This window comes from Diprion similis, chromosome 7 (genome assembly GCF_021155765.1).
Source record: "Diprion similis isolate iyDipSimi1 chromosome 7, iyDipSimi1.1, whole genome shotgun sequence".
NCBI lineage: Eukaryota > Metazoa > Arthropoda > Insecta > Hymenoptera > Diprionidae > Diprion > Diprion similis.
Genome location: NC_060111.1, coordinates 8,997,589 through 9,020,732, shown reverse-complemented (window position 1 = coordinate 9,020,732; position 23,144 = coordinate 8,997,589). Strand labels below are relative to the sequence as shown.

The window sequence follows — 23,144 nt, the reverse complement described above, 5'->3', positions numbered from 1 at the left end:
GTGGCATTCAAATATTTATAAGCTTTCAAACTTTGTAATTTCTCAACAGATTTTAGAATTCATATTCAATTGTTGAATTGTAAAGAAGTTGAGAAAAAATGGAGTGACTATTCTGAAAAGTCAGTGAACTTCTAATTTCAATTTTCATGGTCACCAATCCACAGTAACATGCATGTAAAAGATTGTATAATTTGTGAAAATGTGAAAAGTAGGTCATCTCAAAGTCTCACTTGCCGCTGTATTTTTATTTATTTGTAATATGCATAATCGATTACTTGCTCATAAGTTTCAACTTGGTTAGGGTCGACATGATTGTCTATCGTTTTAAATCAATCTGCATACGAAAATAAGTCTACAGCCTTGTCAAGACTTGAGTGAACAATAAAATGTCCTATCATTATTCTCTTGCTAAGCGAATAATATACGCTATTAGGAAACTTATAGGAACAATGGATAAGCGAAGAGTTGAAAATTTCTCCCACGTACCATGTTGTGGTGGGAATAAAGATTCTTTGAAATAGTCTTTGTCCAGCAAACGTCGAAAACTTCAGTGCCTTTAACACATGTCTAATGCATTATAGGGGCATATGGATAATCCGCCACCGTTTCCTAATGGAAATACTACTGCACTTTCTATGATGCCAAGTCTGGCTATGTTACCAGGCCAGTTTGGTGCTGCCGGATTACCTGAAATACCTCCCAATGAATCTGCTAAGATGGAACCACCTGCTTGGGGGATGCCCGACTCTGTGCAAGATAAACAGCATACGGTGAGAAATCTGAAAGCAATAGAATGGTCCAAATTGTATATTTTATCCATGGACGGCATTGTTAATTGGAAATAATTTACTCGTTTGCTGTCCTAGGGGTGGAACAAATGGGCCCATTAAATCTTGAAAGCCTTTCGTCGCGATACCTCGTCTCAAACAACATGTGGGATGACAGTACTGGGATACGGAGTAGAAGTAGATTCGAATAAAAAAAAAAAGAAAAAAGAAAATACTGGCATGCATTGAAGCGATGTTTCTAGTTAACTACATAAAATTACAATACTACCTATATTCATTGACACACAGATCCATATTACTTGTCATGCTAGGTGATAAGATGGTAAATCCTTACTTCAATTTATTGCTATTATCAACTATACTTATTCGATACCAATAATTAATAAATATGGCGTATGTAAACTAACGATGGACCGCGATCAGGATTCGTTTAAACGGCGTTCAATGCGACGGTCGTAACGTCAGTTAAATGAGAAAAATGGAGAAAAAGAAGAAAGAAAAATACTAAAAAAAATATATAAAAATTAAAAATACGATTGTTGTCCCACGATAGTTGCATGCTCCGTACGTGCTAATTGATAATGATATGCTGATGATGGTGACTGTTTCATTCTGTCATTGGGACGGTTTACCTATCTGTCTAACTTTATAAACTACGATACTTGCCAGGCTCGTCACAAAAAAGTAAAAGAAAAAAAATATATTGAAATATATATTATTATGTTGCCTTTGGCTTCTCTAGTAGCAATTGTTTGCACAACGGCTCTTTATCAGTGATTGACTGTTTCATCATGATCAGTAAATAACCTTTTTTGATTTATTTATGTTGAAGTACCTATATGATTATCTATTACTATTCGCTATAAGAATGATATAATAACTATTTGAAATAATATGAATATACCATGATTATGTAAATAATTAATTTGTGGTGGAATTCCAATTACTTCCATGCCGCGAAAAAAGTGAAAATCAAAAAAAAAAAAAAAAAAAAATTACGAATGAAAAATAACAAAATTGAAGAACAAACCCTTTTCAAAGCATAAATATAAATGTCAGAAGAATCGGCGAGTGGTTGGGAGAGGCTTGGGTCAAAAGCAGACTATTTTTTCTTTCGTCAATTACAGGATAAATCGTTCGATTACGTATCGTTTGAAATAATTGTTTAGCTGCACAATACTGAAAAGCGCAAGGAGAAAGAAAATGCACCAATTAACCACCAAATTTTTTGGTTACCTGCTCCGGTATCACTGAAATACTTTTGGATCGCCAGGATATATTAGTGAAGGTCTAGATACATGACTAATTTTCAAGATACTAGCAAAAGTGATCTGAAGATGGGACAAGGACCATTGAGTTTGTCATTGCTGCTTGACAATGATTCGATGGGAAGTATGCTTACGAAAATGTGTTCTTTGCATTAAACATGGAACTTAAAATGACTTACGATAACAGACACGATATAATATTACCGATACCAACATACAAAGCAATTGGCGGAACACTACTTTTACATATATCTTCAATCTGGCTCCACGCATTACCAAACACCATGTTTTCGTTTCATTTAGCAACGTCCTAGTTTTAAGAGAACCTGTCCGTAATATTTTCAGGTGGTAATGCATAATGTCTATTTCTGCTGCTGACAAAATTATTATCCGTTTGGGTAGTACATAGGGTAGTGAACGATTTGTATTCCTTTCAAGATTGAATTGATAATTTTATAGGGATAGTGAAAATTTTACCTTTATCCAACTTGTGTACTGTAGCCATTACCATTGCTTTTCTGAAAAGAAATGTCATTTAATTGTTGAAACAATGTTGTTGTATTGAATAACGCTGTAACTTGTGTAACGCTATAACTTGTGTAACGCTGTGTTTCTTTTGTATTATAAAAAATTTCAGTAAACTTCAATTAAATAAGCAATTTCTATGATCTTGCTTATCATCAATAGTTGACGGAATTGCCGAAATAACTTTTTCTCATTGAATCGTTTGATAGTTTTGAAAAATTAAAATATTAATGAAAATGCAGCCAAAATCATTGAACTGAAAAATTAGCCTAGTTACGATTATCCAGTCAATTTGATGGTAACTACGAAAAATATACGGGAGTTTAGCAATTCATTTATAAAAACCGTTTCTACTGCGAAATGACCGACATTTACAGAAAAGTAACCAACATGTTGGAATTCACTAAGTCATTATCTACCACTCTGAGAATGATTGCCTTTGGCTATTGTGGAGTGGATACAGAAACCTACAAGGCTTTGGGGCGATACACTTTTTTAGAAGCATTTTTATGAGTATTATAAGCGTTAAATTTAATCTATTTCTGACGACTTGAATTTAAAATGTTGGTACGCACTGACATTTTATATTAACAACTTAATCATGTAGGTACCAAATATTATTTGTCGTTGAAATCGGCAGTCTATCGCAAAATACAACATAAATTGTTACACATTTCTAGTACCATTATTGTTGGACGTGAAGTTTATTACAATTCTACGAATTATTGCTAAAATATGATATAAATAGAACGTCAGCTGCTACATCCACAGTGTGATGCGTAAAACATGCTATGAAATTTTATATACACATTAGAGTAGTTCAAGTGAAAAAAAATTTATCTTGAACAACCCAAAAAAACGAATATAAACGACATTCGTTTTTAATTGCATAGCAGTAAACGAAGTTGGCAAATATTTCAACGAGTTTCCGATACTGTCCGGCGTCTGTACCGTGTAATTTAAATGATCCCTGCGTAATCGTTTATAATAATAAGTAATAATTACTTGTATTCATCTCGCCATTTCATTTCTCGGTTCTGTATTAAGAGGAAAATTTTATTTATCTTTGAAGGTACTACCCGTATGATTCGAATCTCATCTCATTTCAAATTTGGTTTTAACGCATTTTAACGATTTTCTTTTATCACCTGCAAAAAAATATGTGAAATTTTGTAATTATATCTTGCGAGTATGTCGCGTTACCGATCACGAAGTATCATGGAGACAAATATTTTCAACGTGCTTGCGCTTCTCATTTCGTGTATAGCGAAATATGCAGTCCGAGAGTGAACTTTCCTACTCTTGAATACGTGAGGATTGTTTTGTTATCTTCGTTGTACAATTCAGACGATACGGGACAACTAATTCTTCATTCTATATCAAGATACATTTTACTTATTGTATTTGGATCTTTGGAGCAGACGACTTGAAATAATTTTCACGTTCCGGTAACGCTGATTTTTTACCAAAAAAATTGGAAATTATTTTTTTATTAAAAAAAGGCCACTTTTTTTGTTGCTGAAAAAATTACAGAGTCTTTCAGTATTTTTTTTTTTTTTTGGTAAAAAATTAGCGTTACCGGAACGTGAAAATTATTTCAAGTCGTCTGCTCGAAAGTTTACACAAAAATACAACTTTTAAGTGGAGACATTTTTTTTCAGTTACTTCAAGTTTCCGAGATATATTAATCTGAAGAAAATGGCATTTTCCAAAATAATAAATTTAAAAATCTGAAAAAAATCACGCAGAGTGCCTTTTAGTAGTACTTTCATATACCCAATTATGGGGAAGATCTTAGATGGTCGAAAAAAAAGTGGCCGGTTTCGTGGAGAATCCCTCATATACAAATATATAAAGTTCGTTCCATTATCGCTTTCAAGCCAGGTATCAGACCATCAAGTAATTTCCTAGCACGGAATATGTCTGTAATTTCTTGCGTTGACTGGAATTTATTAAAGATATCAACTTGTGCCAGTATTTGCAATGGACGATACTCAAATAAATGTTTGATTAAAAACAGTTTCATGACGTAAAAAAGTTTGACGTTAGAAAATACTAAGTCCGTGGAAAATACTTTAATAATCAATGTTGACATGCTTATTGTATGTTCTTTCCGTTGTTTCGATTTGTTTTCGAAAACAAGTGAAATAGTTTGATGGTTAATCATCAGGTTGTAGGTATATCAAATATGAGGCCGAAGTTAGTAACGTTAACGTCACGAAACACCACGAACAAAACATTATTATTGCACAATTTTAGAATGACTTTCAAGGAGTCGGCTTTTTAAAATAAGAATATGTTTTGTTTATCATGGTTACTAAATTTTAGATATTCCTAAAGGTGCCAAGTAACGTTTTTTTTTTAAATATCCATCGTTACAGTAACGCTACTTACTTCGTCTTCGTAATTAAATGGCAACTTTTTTTCTCTACGCTACGGGAAGGGAACTACTTGTTCTATGAAAGTTTACTGATAGTTGGATTTCATGTCAATCGGAAAAGTTCGGGGTTCTACTACAGACATGCTTTCCCAGCTGGCTCAGGAACACTACATCGGAAAAGGAAGATACTTTGAGATTGTTTTTGCAGATTGGATTCCCTCTTCATCTCGAAATGCATCATGTTTCGTTCAAGTCTTTTAGATGCTTTACGGCAATTTTCAAATCGCAGACGTCCTGTGACTGACGCAGGCGTATTTCATTCCACGGAACTAGACACCGCTTTTTGGCTTCAGTGTAGTGTACAGGCTAGGTTAGATTTTTTTGGTTCGATCTGTATCAAACCAATTGAAACAATATGTTATTGAAGTTACAAGTTTATGTTCCCTGATACACTCTAATACGAGCAGTACTAAAATTACGTCGCACTGCAGCGATGAGGGTATTTATTATATCGAGCGTTAAGGACGAAAAGAGTGTATCCCACAAAAATTGTTTGAATGTCTGTTCGCTATATAATGGCAGTACAAATCGAAAAAACTGATATTCCGCAGTTGGAGGACAACTTCAATAGTTATGTGCGACCGTATTGAATCATTTACTTGTGACAAATCGCTTGAGAGAAACGGAATTTTTTTATTTCATCCAATTCATGGTAAGTATTATTGAATATACGAAGAAACTATTCTTTATACGTCGTTTTCACGGTACTTTCTCTCTCTCACTCTCAACGACTTGACGGATTAGTGTTTTGTTTTATTTATTCTTTTGTTACTTATATTTGATTTTGTTAATCAATCAATCTCTCTCTCGCTCTCTCTCTCTCTCTCTCTCTCTTTTCTATTATAAACATTATCTGATTGATTGATATTCAAATTATAGACCCGTTCATCCATTGTAAGGTTCCAGTTTTTCAGACGTTGAGTACCATTTTACAGGCGGCGATCGTCGAAAAATAATACGCCCTTGGCGAAGCGAGTTGGTAGAAATCGGGGAAAACAGGTTGCGTTCCGCCAGAAGGGCGTAACTTCGTTTTTTTTTTTATCGAGTTTCAGCGATTGCGCCTTTCTGGCTGTAGCCAGCCAATTGAAATCTGGAAAAATTGAGCTCGCACAACAGTGTTTTTTAAACTACGGCTCGCGAAGCCCAGGAGGGTCGCCGTGTCTTACTGAAGGGGAGAGAGGTCACGTTCATTAGCCAGTAAAAGTAAAAAACAAGGGTTACAGTTCTTAGGTATAGTCTCAATGGAAAGAAAATTAAATAAGTCGTTTTTGAAATCACAGGTAATTTTTTTTACGTACCTGGGGAGTCACCAGACTATTTTTACTTATAAAAGGGTCGCAAATTCAAGAAGATTGAAATACACTGTCCTAAAAGTAGAAAAAAAATAATGAGGATGCGCTCTAATGACAGTATGGCAACAAGATTGTTGTGATCTACGCCCTTATGCTAGTATAGTCGTCGCAAGTCAGAACACGTGGATTATGTCCGTTTCGACATTAGCCTTCGACGTAATTAGTTTTTGCAAAATATTCTCAAAGTTCGATATCTCCGCAATAGTTGTAGTAATTTAATCAGGATCCCATGTTCATACCAATCCGAAAATTTCAGGACATCCACCAAAATGTTTACTTTTTGGAACAAAAAAATTAGAACAATTGACTTTTTGGGGTTCATATTTACATTAAGCAGAAAGTAAAAAAAAAAACCGTTTCTTTTGGAACTTTCTGCAGAATTACTTCATAATAGATTTCATATTCGGTCATATTGAATGTTTTTTTTACACAAAAAACACGATAGGTGCTGACAATTCGAAAACAAAAGTACAATTCGAAAAAGTGTTAAATTCATGAATGTGTTTCTCGGAAACGGCAAAGGTTAGAAATCTGAACATTGAAGGATTCTCATATCCCGATGTATACTACCACACAGCTAAATTTCAACTAAATCAATATTTTCACCTTAAAACCTGGCCGACAGTTCGAGGATCAGCGTACAAAGACTGAGTCCTAACGTATTTAGGTCAAGCGAGAAAGTGGTTAGGAATCGTTTAGCACGTCGGTAACACACCGACAGCGCTGTGTAGATCCTGACCCACTCGAGATTTCTGCCCACGATCTTACCAACCAGTTCTACTTTAGAAAATACAATTAAACCTTTTCACATTTTTTATTTTTACAAAATTAATTTATTGCAAATACAGGACTGACGCTTAATCGAATTCTTTCTGTACTCATACATAAAATATATCGGTAATTAGGAAATGATGTTTCTTCAATCAACCACCTAGAGCATATACAGTAATCAATCGTCTTCCATAGCGATTTGAGAGGATTTATGGACGGCCCGTAACTAAATGTTTTCTTCCTATGCGTGTCTTCATTCGAAGATTTCATGAACTACAGAACATTCCGTCAATATTCCAGTAGTGGAGCACATTTTAATCGGACATTGAAATTATTACCTTACCATTCCTCTGAATCGTTACGGAAAACGTACACAGTAATATTGCATTGAATTTCTAATACGGAACGACGCAGGTTTGATCTAAGCAGCTTTTCATTACTTTTTATTTTGTTTACTCTCTTCTTCCACCGGCCTCAAAATTGTCCGAGTATAGGAAAAATCGAGGGTAACCACTCGTGAAGTTGGGTATGTGTACCTTGAGACTTCAAGACTTCAACTGACTTTACATAACTTCAGGTACACACATACGTGTACACTCACGTCACTCATGCAACTTCACGTGACTTTTGACGCTTCTATGTGAATCAAACTTGTTGCTGGGCGCCACTATACTACAGAATAATTCTAACAAAAATAAGTAGAACGAAAACGAATATGCAACTATTGAAGTGATGTGAATCTTTCTGTATACATTCTACCGCGTGGTGAAACACTTTCTGTTTTTTCGCTACCTAGGACATCATGTAAGTGATGCTACGACAAAACTCATATCGTTTTTTTTCGGATTTTTTGTACATGTCAAAATTTTTTATATACATACAGCACTTACAATCGAAAAATCAAGAGATTTTTTATAAATTTTGTGAATGACAAACTTTTGCTTTGATTTGTGAGTAGCTACGATATTTTTCATAGACCTTTTACTCTTTTACTTCATATGAAGTTTGGACGAAAGAATGGTTTTCCTGCGGAACATTACAGATGAATTCTATCTGGCCATGAGAAAAATCTCAACATTGATTCATGCAAGTAGGTTTTATTAATTATCTGTATTTATTCACTTTTTAAAATATAGGGATAAAAATACATACAACTGATTACTCGAATAACAAAACACACTTATAATTTATCTGACTGGTACTACCCTCAACTCTCAGCATTATTTATACACATTCTATGCTTTATACATTACATTTGTATTATCAGTACACCTATAATCACTGTGTCTGTGAGAAGTTATTGTGGCAGAGACTCTTATTCGATACAAAATCGCTATTGAGAAGTTACACTATCGTCACATCCAGATAACCTGACTTAGATGATTCGTCACCAAAAATATTGTTTGGTTCGGTTTTTTGGAAGTCCTTTGGGATTTGGTTCGCGGCGAAGTAATCTTTGACGCTTATGTACTTCGGGCCACCGAAAGTGTCCAGTAAAGCAATTTGAGCAATCTTCAATTTAGCGAAGAAAAAGTGGTGATCTGTAACGTAAGCATAGGTTTGGATGTAGATTCAATTTTCTTCTGCTGCGATTATTTTTGAAAATATCCGAAACAATTATTTGTATATCCATAATGAATTCTTACCCGCGGGCATGTGTGCCAGCCAAGGATGACGCGCGAACACCGCATTTTTAGCTACATCGTATTCAGCAGTGTTATTTTTTAACTGAAAAAAAGCAATTATAATATTACTATTTATTTATGAATTGTTTACGTTATTTTGTTCAATGGTATAATAAAGCTTGTATTTTTATTTTATTATTGAACAATTATTCTTGTCATTGTACAATTTGTTTTACTTACAGCCTTCACTTTCCCCGTAAAATAAACTCGGGCACATCGAGGGTCCATGGGATCGTACCCTTTTGTGGCACAGTATTCACCCTCAGCTAGGGACATTGACAAGGTTGCGCGAGGATCTTTCTATAAGAGAACAGAAAAGGAGGAAAATATATCTTTCAATCATTACTAGAGACTGTGATGGAACATCCGTACGTCAACTAATGGTTAGAAAAATATAAATATTGAGTTTGTTTAGTTTTTATGCGAGCCCTACAGTCAACTGATTAATCAAAATAAAAATAGATTAGTTGAAAGGGCCGATTAATCGAAATCATACAGCCGTAAATTTTATAGGACCTTTTCCGGTTACCCGTGAAAATCTCAAGTGAAATAATAAGATATTGCGATTAGGTGCTGTGCTTGAATTACTTAATGCACAATTTGGTAAAAATAGTGTAACTAAAAATGAGGACCGTTCAATAAAATAATCACATGTAATTGTAGTGTACTATGGAATCTGAACAATTTTAGATCATGTATTCGACAAATTGTATGGATATTCTCACGAAATTGCATTTCACTGAAGGTTGTCCAAGGTTGCTAGGATTTCGAAAAATACTCAAAACTTCGGAAGATTTCTCATGATCGTCGTAATCATGATCATTGTTTCCAGATTGAACACTTCGACACCAAAGCGTATAAATTCATAACGATCACAATCCATTTTCTCAAATCGATTCCCTTGCACACTCCCACACCTTATCATTATTTTTTTGTATTATTACTAATGAATCTGACTGATTTCACCTTCTCTAGTTTCTTGTATCCACACGTAGAGGATAGTAATGCGCAAATGTACTTGTAATCGACGCATTTGAACTCAGAAAGTGCGGTTATACCATAATTTATAGAGTTGAAATACTTCGAAACTTTTAAGGAAACTATTTCAATTTGAGACTAACCGCAAGATCTTGAGCCGTGTAATCCAAAGGTGTGATGAAAATGTAGGGCATGCCTGAACCATTAAAAAGTGGTCCATCGCTGTAGGACACCACATTTACGAAGGGGTAGGATCTCACATTAGCGATACTGCTTATAGTTGCGATTGACGTCCAGTCTGAAAAAACACAAGTACCGGTCAGTTGTGTGATAAAATCATAAATATTTTTTAAATCCAATTCTTCAGAAGTATCGAAGTAAACGAATATCACGACCATGGCTATTTCAGTGGTGAATTAATGAAAATCGCAACGAAACGGACGCAAAAATATTGTGACAGATTGAGCACGAGTTGGTTGAGACTTGACTTATCGATAAAAACGATCCCATTCAAGCGGCATTTGCAGTGAAACTGCTACAAAATTTTGGGGCGCAATGAATCTACTTTGATTCGTTACAGTGAATTTGAAGTGTTCTTTGAAAACTTGTATACTTCCCCTTACTTTCCCACTCACTCAGTATTTCTTCGAAAAATGTTTATGAAAAAAGTTATCTTTAATCTTATAAATTTCATCATAATTTCGTGCTATATATTGAAGCATCTCAACAAAAATTTTGATTTTTCGCGAGAAAAACAGCGTTGGCGTACACCCACAACTGATATACTCTATTTTCCACACTAGGACTTTCTTTAGCGCATGCGTACTTTCGAATAACTCAATTCTACGCAGTGTGTTATTGAGCATAGGCTGCGTAGGTCAACATCTTAATTTTGATTTCTTTTCAAATAAAACTTTCAACGCAAGTGTTAGAAAGATATTTTTTCCTACTTTCCACACTTGTTACACAATATCCTTTTTCGTTACCACTAACACTACCAGACCAGTCAAAATAATTGGGTTTACAATTTTATTTAAAAATTTCTACTTCATGTTACATTTCACCTCTTTAACTTGGGTCAAAAAAAGTATAGAAAATAGTATTGTAGTAGATAATAGTCAAAATAAGTGACAGTTTACTCGATCGGTAAATGCTGAATCATACGTGAGGTATCAAGTATTGATGTTTGAAATGTAAACACAAGTTACTCTACTGTGCAGCGGTGATGATTTAGTCTCAACGAATATCACGAAGGAAATACTACAATTTACACATCCATAAAAGATATGAGTTTGCAGACCACAGCAGTGCTTGTCTGTCTTCGTCTGCTGAAATCATACGATTTTACCACTATCACACAACTTGTATTTGTATATTAGATACGCAGTTCTTTAATACAGAGAACAACCATATTTATCTCCGAAAAAAATATGCACACTATCGCGAAGAGACAATCCTTATCAAAGTCATAATGACGTGATAATATTAACTGAGGTCTTTTTATGCTAGTTATCTATTCTTTACAATTACTAATTAATTAATCTTAGTCTACGTGTAAAAGTAAACGATTGGTTTGAGCCAAGAAAGCCTCAGAGCTTGTACCACTTATCACTTCACCATAATCCTTCACCATAATCTCCATCATTATACCAACGAATACATGTTATTCAAACGAGGGAGAAAGGAACTGATAGCTTCAAAAATTAAATAAAATTTTGTTTATGTAATCTAGTTCATTTCCAATTTTTTTTTTTTTTTTTGTTCAATCAATTATAAAACGACTGGTTTAAGTGTACGTAACTAAAAAGTATTTCTGACTGGATCATACGTATTTACTGATTTCTCAGATACAGGCGATAACAACGAGAGTACTGATAAATGATAATTTATACGTGTCAGCTCTACCGTTCTTTCTTATCATGTTGCATTATGTATGTGATAACATTGGTCGAAAGGTTGCCTTGATCGATTTTACATTCTCTGCAGAACGGGTGCCAGAATAATTCCCAAACTTTGATCAGCAATACAAATACTTGGAAGTTTTGTAGATTGTGAGAGATTCACATTTTCAATGAAAGGATTTTTAAAGAGCAAAAAGCTGTATATGGAGCTTACTACATAATACAATACATCTTTGTTTGTCTACATTATTTTTATTTCATATTTCATGAGATTAATAAGAGATCCACATGAATGAAATACAGGTAAAAATTTATAAAATTGTTAGATTCCTTCGTTAAGTATTATTTCTTAAAAAAAGATATTGGAAATCGCACCAAGAGTGGATATTTGGTACCATTTCTTATACTGACTGTACAGTAATAGCTCCCGTAATATTTGCTGCAATATTCACAAAATTGTTTAAAACACATTCATATTGCTGTTGGTATATATGATTCCTAGTAAAATCATTTTTTTTTCACTAATCTATGGAACGAGGTAAAAAAATGCGAACAGACTACATCTCTTGTGAATTGTGTAGAGTAATGCTTTCCCCACTTAGAATAAGTAAAGACAAAAACTTGATATCAGTTTTTAGAACGTCGGTTATAATACGATAGACTCCAAAAATGGTCTGAGTTCAAAAATGAAATCTTGAGAAAATTTAATTAATTCATGGAGTATTCGGGTTTACATAAAACTTTAAAATTACCTTGATGAACTTACGTTTAAAAAATATGTGTATTAGTATCATACTTTACGTTAGTATGAGTTACTGCATTTCAGAAAATCCTAAATTTGCTAAGTTGCGATATTTCTGAAAAATTTATCGTTACATTAACGTCTAGGAACTTGAAACTTATTTAAAAACTGCAGGGTTATCGTACTAGGTAAGTGCACCCAGTTAAAAGCTTTTGGGTACAGGTTTCGTACATAAATCCCATGCTCAGATTTCTATCAATATTTATTATATTTTTTCATTGGCAGAATCTTGAAAAGGCCATTAACTAATGAACGAAAAATCAAGGGCTTCGAATAAATATCTGAATATATAATCACTGGTATCCACAGTTATAATGTTAACATTGAATCTCGAAATTTAGCATACTTAATTTATGTGCGTCCAGTAATATCTGGACGTTCAAAGAATATTTTTCATCATATTTCTAAGATGCTTTATTGTTATCTGAATCATTATTAGAATATTTTTTACTTGTAATTCTATGCCACATCAGAGTATCCTGGAATACCTTTTATAATCTCGGATTGCAGTATTTCGGATTCAAATATTCAATGACCCTCATTCATATTTCAAATTTCTTAAAAATTCGATAATCATTTCAACTGTTTAAATGAGCACAAAATTATTATTCATTTATAATACAGTGTTTCTGTTATTGAACGTTTGATAATGAAAGAGCAGTTTTATCAAAATGAAAATAATGTTCAAGATTTTGGTTTTTCCAACTCCAAGTAGAAAATTTCTCAATATTCATAATATTATATTAAAAGAATATTTTTTCTTCAATGTTTCGTTCTTGATCTGTACTTAGAAATATGAATAGTACGCTACACAAAATTATGCACAATTATGATTTCATTTAACCAGTAAGGTTTCTCTTTAAAAATATTTTTATCATGCTTACCCAATTTCACAATCATCTAAATGAGCTTTGCGAGGCGAAGCGTTAAAAAATAGTACTAATTAGCAACTCTGAGTCTTAATAAAAATTCAATGAACCGCTAAACCTAAAACCTTATATAAGGCAAACTAAATCTACTAAAACTAAACTAAAGACAAAATTGCGATAGAATGATTTTAAATTCCCGTTTCGTTGCGTTAACATTACTAACTTTAACCTCATTGTTACTCAAGGATTCATTCAAGCACTCAAAATATCTGACCGGATTCGATCAGCATTAATAGAATGAGGAAATGTGCAAACTTGGCAAACTCCGTATCACTCATCACATATTATCTCAAGTCCTTACTATGTATTATCACTATACTAGTCAGTGCGCGAGCAAGCGTTGAAGTCTTGCATCATTAACGTTCTAATTTTACATATTCATTTGAGTGCATGTTTTTGTTTACTCATTCCAATCGCTACGTGTGCAAAATACGCTTCTAAATCATTCTTTATCGTTAAAAAAATTGAAACGTTGTAAGTTTGCGGGATTAGTTAGCTTAATATTGACTAATTTCTATTAATGTTACTACGAGATAGCCATGCATTAAGATTTTATGAAATTATTATATTCGTAAGCTACGAAGAGCTTTTTAAAAAAAAATAAAAATAAGAAGTACTGGAATTGTAAACACATTCTTTGAAGATATCCTTACTTCATTCTAAATCATTTCAAACTGGATAAAAGTTTAGTAGATTCATAGGATTTTATTTTATCATGGCTAATTTTACTTAGAAATCTATTTGTCAGAAATTCATTGAAACACTTACTTACATCATCAACATCTTAAACATTTAAATTCACATCATTACACCAATATTGATTACATAATCAACAAATGCCATTATTGAATTTTTACGACTGAAACAAAGTCTGTCTCTGTAACTTGTAGAATGTAATCTTCTGTATAAAAAAGCAATCCAAGAGTAAAATCGAACGAAATTACTAGATTTTTAATCATTTTCAAGCAATTTGAAACGCAGCATCGATACTTAAGCTCTGGTTTATATTTATAAAGCTTTCAACATGTAATCGGACAAAATTTTTAAGTTGAATTTCCGATTAGCTTAATTTTTGTCCAATTTCAATTCGCCTATCCAAAATTTTTATTTGAATTCCATCTTCAGTTACAAGATTTCACAAACTTTACTGTTTCAACCTTCCGAATTGATAAAATTCGCGAACAAAACGAAATATGGACAAAATTTAAAAAACATATCCTCCGACTTGAGTCATAGATTTATAAAAAAGAAATTGTATCTCCTTAAAATCACCAACTTTTTTGAATTTTAAACGACGGACGGTTTTTTTTGAATTCAGTTGATTAATATCTCTTTCGTTGTCGTACGAGTTATATCTATTTGAAAACTTAGAACAATACTTTTTTTTTTAATTTCGGAGTGAAGCACCAGTCGAGATAAAAATTTAGAAGAAATCAGTAGTGCAGTCAAATCGAAATAAGTAAAAAAAATGAAGAACATTATCTTGTCCGATTGACGTGAAACGCCCCTAGTTTTATTATTTTCTATTTTTATGTTCTGAGAAGATTTTCCTTTCTTGATGAACGCCTCAACCATGAATAATTTAACCACCAATGTGATGCAATTATACATAGTTACAGTAAATCTGACGTGATGATGCCAACTACTCAAATGTCAATAAAGCGATAAGTTGTAATTGTTCTCTTACTATTTTGATTCACAATGTAACGCGCCATGAGCGCAGCTTTGTCTATAGGCGGAGGATCGTCGGCATCAAGTCCTCCATCGTACGTATTCTGTTCGTTGTCGTTATACCTTCCAAGGTCGTAATTCCAATATCTTGTTCCAGTAGGATCCTGATGTTTTTTCGAATGTTTCCATCGTTGAAACTCCTTAAATTCTTCCCATTCTTCATATTCATTCGAGTCTAAGTACTTTGCCGTTTGGATTTGAATCGGCGCCAAGAAGCACAGAAATAACAGCGCTAATTGGGCATGCATCATACGACCGTTTAGCGACAGTTTGGGTTGTGAAAAAAAATTTCGGGCACAGTTTTTACTTATGCGCGTATATTCGTCTGATACGTGCTTAAAATAAAAATTAAATTTTTTACAGTAACGAGCTGGGAGATTTTCGCTTGATATTTCGGTAGTGATCCTACTGCAGAAATCAACCAACTGACAGTTGGCACTGTTGTCTCAGCCCTCACTCTCGCGCGTGGCGAATGAGTTGGGGAAATTGAGGAAACCTCCGCTCACGGAGAGACAAGGAGAGCATCAGACGCGACAACGGATTGGTGGAAGCGTGTGATTTCGTCGTGCTTCGTCACTCTCATAGGTTACTCTGATCACAGCAAGCTGCTTGTGATAAACGCCACGCGATGACGCTTCACCCGCGCTTTACGATGATAACAATTTCAACCGGTCGCAGTCTGCCCTACCATCCTGAACTCTGTTTCACTAGATCTAGTGATACAAAATTCTGTACAGATTTTTGAAATATTGATCTATTTGACGTATGTATGTACCATTAATTATTTATAATTCAATTGTTTACAATTCTCATCATCGTGGAATGGGTTCTTCTTTTACATAAATCAGTTGCGTCTTAAAGTACTGGGATTTCAGCACATGACGATATATCCTATACATAATTACTATAATTAGAAGAGTGTCTTGAAACATTTCGGTTACATACGTTATAGACATGCTATTTGATTGTTGCATTCTCGTCTTGATGAATATATATTTCTGTAAGTTATAAAAATATCTCACCGCCACCGCCGCCGTGTCACGAATCCAAGAACCCTGACAGATACTTAATTATGACCCACCAATATGACCAAAGAATAACCAGCTGACTACGTACCATACAGTTGCAGCCTGGTTTTTAGACATGCCAATGTTGAGGCGAGCCCACCTAGCCTTCCGACGTCGTTTTTTGGTAGCAGCCACAAGGTCAACTCACATAGCTTAAATTCAAGTTGCGCATTTAACGTTACACTACCAGATCATGCAGTGTAGGATTCAAGTCAACACAGCTGACGTTGCTATGACTCAGAACATCGTGGTTTCTATCTGGTCGCTACGTTGCCCTGCCATGTGGGTTTTTGGTGTAACTAGCTGCCAATATGCGTGGAGAACTTACCCGGTATTTACTTTGCTGTCATCTTATGGAGCCATATCGTGGTTATACATCGCGATCTGCGGTAGCTGTAACTGAATCTTACTTGGCGTTTATCTGGCTGACACCTCACGTTGGCATATGGCTTTTCGTTGGGTTGAGCCCACTGAAGCCAAGGCCATGAGTCGAGTATGTGCGGGATTTATACAGCTACTATACTGCGAAGCCATATAGCCACGATACGGTCCTACCCTGGTAGCGTTGTCTTCATCAGTTGCAAAAATTTGAGAAGTCATTGTGGGAATTCTTTCTACGGAGTCAATACAGAATCTTCCCTGACAGCGACTGCTGTGCCTGTATCTAAATTTTACATAGTAGTCACTTGGCCGTCATTTCGTGTTGCTATGCTACTTTTTGGTAGGTTGAGCCACTAAGGCCATGCTTACAGTTTGTGCGGTATTTTGACACGGCTGCCATGCGCCTTTTTATTAATCTACATCTGTATCCTTTCAATCATGTTAAATTTGGTAAAATCTATATTACATGGCAGTGCTACTTAGCAACGAGATACGCCATAAATATGACATTGCTATATCTTGTAATAATAGGTATAGTCTTCTTCTGGCGGCAACATGGCCATACCATATTGTGCATTTCGTAATACTGCCACTAGTTGGACTTTGGTTCTGCAAACAAAGTTGTACAGTAGATGAAATAACACAAAGTGGCAATTCCGTAATACGCGAAAAATAATTGGAAGTCTAAAATTTACGAGAGTAGCTGAGTGCAACTATATCGTGTATGTTTGTCGTATACAGTGTCAGACACATAAGTTCTCTGCCAAAAAAAAAACGTAAATATTGATATAGTTTAAAAAGTGGCCTCTTCATGGTAGCGAGGTGGTCAAGTTTACTGGTTTTTTGTCGGTTTGAATATAGCATCTAGGTGCGAGAATTACAGTTATTTACCCAGCAGCGACAACCGAGGCATATTGTAACTCTATGGTAGCCATGCAGCGACAATATGATAAAACTCATCAAATTATACGTACCCGCTACATGGTAAGTGTAACGATACATGCCGGCATGTATGAGCGGCGATAACCGCAGCCAAGACATATGGCTTCTAGATGATGGCGAGATTGTTGAGATACATGGTTTGACCCGTGTTTGTGGTGGCAGCTATTTTGGAAAAATTGCTAGCACCCAGGTGGCATCCGACAAAAGCAGCCTGGTATTGCAAACTTGGCGTAGCCTCAAAGAAACTTTACAAATTCTGCTACCTAGCTTACCATGAATGAACCATAAGGCTTGGCAAGATCGCCACTATCTAAAAGCCACGGGTGTTGGTTGTCGTTGCCGAGTACATACATGCCAGGATAAAACCATCAACTATCCCGATAGCGGCTGTGTTGGTAGTTGGGTTTGGCCATGTGGCGGTCATATAGTTGCCATTTGAAATTGTTAACCGGGAATTTTTATTACGATGATTTCATTTCAGATCAAATACATACCTGACCTCAACATGTCAGTTATATTCATTGTTTAATACAAAACGAATTGGGGCGTTGCTGTGATAATATGATAGCGTCACAAACAGCGTGCTAACGCTCGGCACTGCCTTATCTGTCATTGGTTGAAAACTGAAGTAATCGCACTCAGGGAGCAGCAAATGCAGCCATCTGAAAACACTAACAATATAATAAGTAATCTAAAAAGACTATAAATAAATTTCGTTACTATATCTGACTAATTGAATCAATATTACACGTAGGCTCTAGATTATGGAATGGAATCACACCACCCTCGTTAGGTAACTCAAATCGCAACCCATACATAAGAACTTTACCATTTATGTCGGTTGTAATTCCAGAGTTATTTTTCCCACATCGAGCTGTATCAGCCGAAGAGTTGATCGAATGTCGAAAGGACGAATGTTATTTTAACACTACAGATTAGCAACGAGAGTAGTAGTGCTGAGATTCCGGAAAAAAGCATTGCCATTTGTAGCCTGCCGCTACACTCTCTTCGACAGACATTCTCGTCAACTGGCAACTGAAAGGCCTTATATCTATTAGCCTTTTCAACTGGCTGCACTAGTGTGCACTTATCGTGGACCATCTGTTTCAGTGAGAGTAGTGGCTACACTGCGGCAGTCTCAATGTTTCACTAGCCACTTCAGTGTAACGGCATGTAACAGTCCTACCTTTACCGACCGAGCAAACTCATTCTTTTTCTTTCTATAATTATTAAACAAACAAACTGAAAGGATTGAAATTTGGACGGCGCATAGCTCTTTCGTAGCAGAATCGAGGAAGGTTACTCATATCCCAAAATTCGCCAAAAAAATGGTGATTTTTTGACGCGTCATACTATTCCCACATGTCTCGCATTTCAGGGACCACAAAACCCATAGCTGAAGTACCTTTCGACATTCGGGGAAAAATAAGGAGTCAAATGAGCCATCGTGACACTGTTTTCATATGATATTGAGGCCCGGCAATGAGAACTAGTAATTACAATAATTTCGTGAATAAAGATGCTCTCGCGATCAGCTGAGCGCACGGCCGTATCGGCCGTTTTAGCAAAACTCTAGGAAAAAAATTTCTGGGGCACGACGGCACTTCGCTAAAAATTGCTAAAAGAAAAATTTTGATAACCATTTTTTTTTAAAGTCCATTTTCCCCAGGATATAGTAAATTGCCCCGAAATAGTCTAACTCGATGAATACTCTAAATTCACACAATGAAAATAAATGAAAAAAGTTTTTTCACTCAATTTTGTTGGGTGGTCCATTAAATGCCCCAGATATCTCACATTGGCTGAAAAAAAGAGAATATATAAAGTTTACGATAATTCGGTAGAAAACCAAAAAAAAAATTTTTAAGTCAAGTTATTCAAGGGGGAGGGGGGTGTCGTGTCCCATCCGCCTCTATATCAATAATAATTTCAAAAACATTTTTTTTGACAAATTATCTTTAACTTGTCCCATTTTCGAATCTTACTCTCGAACTAGCCACATTCATATGCTCAAATAAATATACTTTTTTGAGATAGTTCAACAGCCATATTTTTTTTTGGTAGTGTATTGTGTTCCGTGGGGGTGAGACGTGTGCTGATCAGACGGTTTGAAAAGTTTGATTTTTGATTTCCTCAATTTTTCGATACGTTTTTCGGTACTAAAGTACCCCTCAAAAGAGCCTTTCTGGTAAATTTAGAGATTTTTTTGATTACTTGTTGAAATAAAATCAAATTTTCAAAAATCGAAATAAAATAGTAAATATGGGGGGCCCACGACCGAACCCGTCTTAAAAGTTGTTAAAATAATAGTAGTTTGAAATAAAAAATTTCAAATAATCGAAAGATTACTCACTTTCAAAACCACGATTTAACATTGAAAACCTTAATTAAAAACACTGAACATTTTCTTGTTATATTTTTTTCGGTTGTTTTGAGAATATGTGAATTTAATATGAAAAATATCGCGCATCAACTGTCGCTCAAGCGGCTCGAGAAACATTTCGAAGGCGACGAGCACTGCATGCTTGGATCGAAATAAAGGCGCGATGGAATGAAATGGAATGGAATGAAATGGAATGAAATGGAATGAAATGGAATGAAATGGAATGAAATGGAATGAAATGGAATGAAATGGAATGAAATGGAATGAAATGGAATGAAATGGAATGAAATGGAATGAAATGGAATGAAATGGAATGAAATGGAATGAAATGGAATGAAATGGAATGAAATGGAATGAAATGGAATGAAATGGAATGAAATGGAATGAAATGGAATGAAATGGAATGAAATGGAATGAAATGGAATGAAATGGAATGAAATGGAATGAAATGGAATGAAATGGAATGAAATGGAATGAAATGGAATGAAATGGAATGAAATGGAATGAAATGGAATGAAATGGAATGAAATGGAATGAAATGGAATGAAATGGAATGAAATGGAATGAAATGGAATGAAATGGAATGAAATGGAATGAAATGGAATGAAATGGAATGAAATGGAATGAAATGGAATGAAATGGAATGAAATGGAATGAAATGGAATGAAATGGAATGAAATGGAATGAAATGGAATGAAATGGAATTTTGAAAAAGGTACGCCGGATGTAACAATTGTGTCTACTTTAAAATCTCGTTTGAATTTTTTCAATCGGTTTATTAGAAAAAATTAAAGTGTTTGAAAAAAGTCATTCTCTCATGTGTTTTACATTTTTCTTCGTTAAAAGCACTTTTTCATGGATTTCTTTTTCTGCAAATTAACTTTTATATACATCATTCCTTATTCCTTATTGAGAAACGAAGAGACTCATCTACATACCTATATGAACCCAATTTTAGTTTATAGACAGCATTTCATACTAATAAGACGCGTGGGGTCACACGGACCCCACATGCTCGTAGAGGGCAAAAAAAATGAGACGCTCGTCTAGGGTTAAATCAATCTTATTGTTAGTCTATTTACAAGCAAGTACAGCACAACCTCTGAATAGTGTAGTGCCGCTTCCCCCACTACCATGCTACATTCTGGCGTTTTCCGCATTCTCTCTCGACAATGCCGCTGGTGAAATACATTCATACTTACTTTGGTGATTCACTAGTATGTACGTAAATGGAACACAAGGTACGAAAGTTACAATCTTCACGCGGTACTATTAAGATGGTAGAGGACTAATTCTCGAGAACGAGCGTTTTTAGTCAAAGTGGGAAAACAAAATTTTGAAAAATGCATTCCCCTCACAGCCCTTAGGCGGTTCTATTGAGAGGTTTCATGAAAACGAAGTATACCTTTGGCATTGTTGAACTCTAAATTGTAAAGCATATAAAAAAAAAACTTTTACTTTAAAAAGAAAAGATACAGATCGTAAGATGTTCCTCAGAATTACATAAGCTCTGAATACTTTTTGTATTTTTAAACCTATCTCAACAGAAAAAAGTTGCTTGATCAGTTTCAACTTTTCTCGATGACGTCTTTCTTTCGCTTCCTGGTTTTGTTTGTCAAGTTCACTTCGCACGACTTTACTTTTGGTATAATATTATTTCTTACCACGATGCACAAGCCCTTGCTGAAAGTATCAGTTAATAAAGAATGTTTTGTAAATTTCACATACTTAGCGCTTCGCAGAACTTCTGGCATGATTACTGTCATCGACATTATAAATTTTCTTTAGCTCCTCTTCAAATGGTAGCTCTTACCGTGAGTTTCCAGATTTGGAATTATTATTGATAGCATTTTTTTTACGTTTAATTTCGAATTGGTTTTTTTTTCGATGTCTAAAATAGTTTTCAGATCATTCGAAATTTGTGCCTACACAACCTTCTTTGTCTCAAATATTTTCATAGGGCCTATTTCTGGTATAAAGTATGTAGCCCCATATACTTATCCAGGATGAATTTCTGTTATGATTTTGTTGTTTGACTAAAACACAAAAACTTGGTCTGTAAAACAGATGTACATATGGTGATTTTAGTATGTAAATTCTTACTGGAAGTTGGCTTATTGTCGGAGAGATATATTGTTACGAGTTAAAAGCCACTTATAAACATTCTGAACTGTGATCGACCGACCTGTCGAATGCGGTCGAGTAATGGTAGACACGATACGATAAACATTTAACAAAGTACAACGGTGTTCATTTTAGGCTGGTTCACAGTTTCCCTAAATTACGTGGCAATGCACTTATCAGTTGAGCTCTTAAATCGCTGAACACTATGCCGTAAATAAGAAATCTGTTGCGATGAAGGATGGGTCACGAGTGGGTGGCATGAGGGGGTGGGGTTCAAAATTCCAACTAATTATGTCTTTTCAGCTCTTAAGTCGCTAAACATTTCGTCGTAAATAATATCCCGCTGCAATTAATTTTAAAGGTAGTTTTATTCGTGTTCTAAACTAGGGGTTGCGAATAAAAAAATGTCACCTAGAGTTTCCTAAGGTTATCAAATCGCTCAATACGCCAGTTGGAGGTTCCGTGCGAAAAAAGTTTTTCTTGTTTTTTAGGGAACTGCATCTCTTCTTAGAGGTGATTTCTAGGAATTTGATTTCAGCGGATATTAATAATTAACTTTTAATTTTCGTACTATCAAAATTAGTTTTTCTATTTTTTTCGCCTTGAGGGGACTAGATTTCCGGTAAGCTGCCCCCCCCCCCCTCACCGCCAGTTCTCAAAATTGATTACCTGACAAGGGTGAAATCAAAAATTGGAGTTTGTAGGGTTGCAGAGCTCATAAAAAGCTTTTTAATTCATAATTTTTTCAGAATTTTAGTGACTTGGTAGGGAGACTACGCTTATGGACGTTTCAGCTAATGATGGCGTAATAATCGGAACATCGTGGGCCCTACATTATCATTACTAACGCTGTGAGGCCAACATTGGCACTTTTGGCAGCTACCGTTGTGGGCCAAAGTTGTGCCGATGGTATATCTGCATACGTGGACCATCCAGGGACCATCTAACGAAGTCTTGTGTAGTGCAAATGGAATATGAATAAGCTCATAGCGTAAGGGTATTAATGATTCGACTAAACAATAAATGTCCGATCAACTATATTATTCAACTGAGTAGGCGATTTTTAAAAAACGTGGT

General features: G+C 35.0%; 2 protein-coding genes across 2 annotated transcripts in view; one reads left to right on the top strand and one right to left on the bottom strand.

Annotated features, from left to right (window-relative positions):
- The window catches only part of LOC124408170 (ankyrin repeat and KH domain-containing protein 1-like), a 35,779-nt gene extending 34,804 nt beyond the window's left edge, over nt 1–975 (top strand). The window contains exons 27-28 of the mRNA XM_046884910.1: nt 582–770; nt 867–975. Coding sequence (XP_046740866.1) covers nt 582–770; nt 867–890 — 213 coding nt within the window. The 3' untranslated portion in view covers nt 891–975. The remainder of the gene's footprint in view (nt 1–581; nt 771–866) is intronic.
- Nucleotides 976–8,351: 7,376 nt separating this feature from the next.
- Nucleotides 8,352–15,512, bottom strand: LOC124408174 (protein CREG1). Its single transcript, XM_046884917.1, has 5 exons — nt 15,127–15,512; nt 9,951–10,105; nt 9,010–9,129; nt 8,791–8,872; nt 8,352–8,685 (listed from the first exon to the last, which is right to left on the bottom strand). Exons 1-5 carry the CDS (start codon nt 15,419–15,421, stop codon nt 8,489–8,491), a joined length of 849 nt encoding a protein of 282 aa, XP_046740873.1. The 5' UTR covers nt 15,422–15,512; the 3' UTR covers nt 8,352–8,488.
- Between the last annotated feature and the right edge of the window lie 7,632 nt (nt 15,513–23,144).